The sequence below is a fragment of the Asparagus officinalis genome, chromosome 4 (genome assembly GCF_001876935.1).
Source record: "Asparagus officinalis chromosome 4, Aspof.V1, whole genome shotgun sequence".
NCBI classification, from domain to species: Eukaryota; Viridiplantae; Streptophyta; class Magnoliopsida; order Asparagales; family Asparagaceae; genus Asparagus; species Asparagus officinalis.
Genome location: NC_033797.1, coordinates 27,826,228 through 27,828,069, shown reverse-complemented (window position 1 = coordinate 27,828,069; position 1,842 = coordinate 27,826,228). Strand labels below are relative to the sequence as shown.

General features: G+C 36.3%; 1 protein-coding gene across 2 annotated transcripts in view; it reads right to left on the bottom strand.

Moving 5' to 3' along the window:
- Positions 1,103-1,842, bottom strand: part of LOC109837051 (probable aquaporin PIP2-8) — a 1,824-nt gene continuing 1,084 nt past the window's right edge. Inside the window, exons 2-4 of one of the 2 annotated variants that reach the window (XM_020405137.1) lie at positions 1,754-1,842; positions 1,533-1,673; positions 1,103-1,396 (exon numbers count right to left, since the gene is read on the bottom strand). The exon at positions 1,754-1,842 is cut by the window's right edge and continues 192 nt beyond it. In XM_020405137.1, the coding sequence (XP_020260726.1) occupies positions 1,370-1,396; positions 1,533-1,673; positions 1,754-1,842 (257 nt within the window). In that variant the 3' untranslated portion in view covers positions 1,103-1,369. Of the gene's footprint in view, positions 1,437-1,532; positions 1,674-1,753 lie in introns of both variants that reach the window. The other variant, XM_020405136.1, reaches the window with a different exon arrangement.

Genomic DNA, 1,842 nt, shown 5'->3' with positions numbered 1-1,842 from the left:
AAGGCTAGATCTTTATTTGTGGTATTATTCCTATTTTCCTACTTTCAACACAAGGTCCGGAAGGGCAAGAGTTCGATTGATTGTTTCGAATCCCCAGCATAGACTGGATTATAATCATGTATAATAAAGTGTTATTAATTCATTTAAAAGGATAGATTTTACCGTATAAATGAGGGCAGTTACCTGTAATTACCCTTCTTTTTAACCGGTCAAATGAGTTATGTTAGTGATTCTATAATTTTTTTAGTTAATGAATTAAGACGAGTTAATTCGTTTTATTTCATGTGCAGAACTTTTCAGTTGGGAAAGTCAAATATGAGTTACTCTTGCTAAACACGTAAATATTACGGGATAGCTATGAGCCGACGTATAAAATGGGCAGTTTTTAAAAAATATTTATACAATTAACCCTTCTTTAAAAGAGATTTTTGAATTACAATTGCACATCCCTAATAGAGTCAACCGAACTCTTGATAGGACTTTATATTCCGTGTTATTTATCTTTTGAAAATACATCTTGTAGTGGCTGGCTAGCAGCCAAACAACTAAGAAGATTGAACAAATTTCATCTTGGTCAGTTTCTTCAAATTCACCCTTGCGCCAAAGTTTTCAGCTTAATCTTGCCACCAAACTAAAAGACTTGAACAAGGATACAGCCCTGGGACAAATGCCTAGGCTCCGATATAGGTGATATAATTGACATCTGCAAAAAATTCATCCTTTAAAATGAACTTTCTCGCAAAACACAATTTCAAGCCATAGGTTCCCTCAACAAAGGTAAATAATATTTAACGACACCATAAGATTACCTTCAAATATACAAATTTTGTGTTCGATAAATACATAACCAACGGCACATACAACTAGTGTTAATAAAGTATTTCTGAAAGGAATGTGATAACCTTTTGACTATAAAATGCATGCAAACTTGCAAGCGTGTTAAAAGGAGCTCTTAACGGATAACTTAATTTATAAAGAATCAAAATATTAAATTGGCTGAAGAATGTCATTTAAGAACAGATTCCGCCCTCAAAGATTGGGGATAGAAACACTGGCAGAAGCACCAAAACTTAAACAGAAACAAAAATTTCACCCAAATAAAGACAGGAAACAGTGACGACGACTACCGTACTCATATATTAAGGAAGAACAGGATTATGATAGAATTACACACAAATAAAGACAAAATTTTCACTAATGACAACGACATCTCCCCATTTTACGTTACGTACACACATCACGAACTCGTCCATCCCTCTCAATTATTCATTAAAATACACACAAAATCCCAAAATAACTAACCATCATCATCCTCATCAGTTATTCGTGTAGCTCCTGAACGAATCCAAAGCTTTAATGGCTGCAGCTCTCAAAATATATTGATGGTATGCCGCTGCTGCCAGAGCTCCAGCAAATGGCCCAACCCAGAAAATCCACTGTTAAGCAAAAATTAATCAAATAAAGCCCCAAAAAATTAAAATAACAAGAGGGGAAAAGAAAAGTTAATTGCAAAGTTAAGACCAAGCTTTTACATGATCATCCCAGGCCTTCTTGTTATTGTAAATAACAGCAGCCCCAAAACTTCTTGCAGGGTTAATCCCGGTCCCAGTGATCGGAATCGTCGCCAAGTGGACCATGAACACAGCGAATCCAATCGGCAAAGGCGCCAAAACCTAACAAAAATTCAAACAATTTGAATAAAACTCAATTTAAAAAAAATTAAGATGATTATGTGAGCTCAAAGCATACTGACCGGCACGTGAGAGTCGCGCGCGCAGCGCTTGGGGTCGGTAGCAGAGAAAACGGTGTAAACAAGAACGAAGGTTCCGATGATCTCGGCGG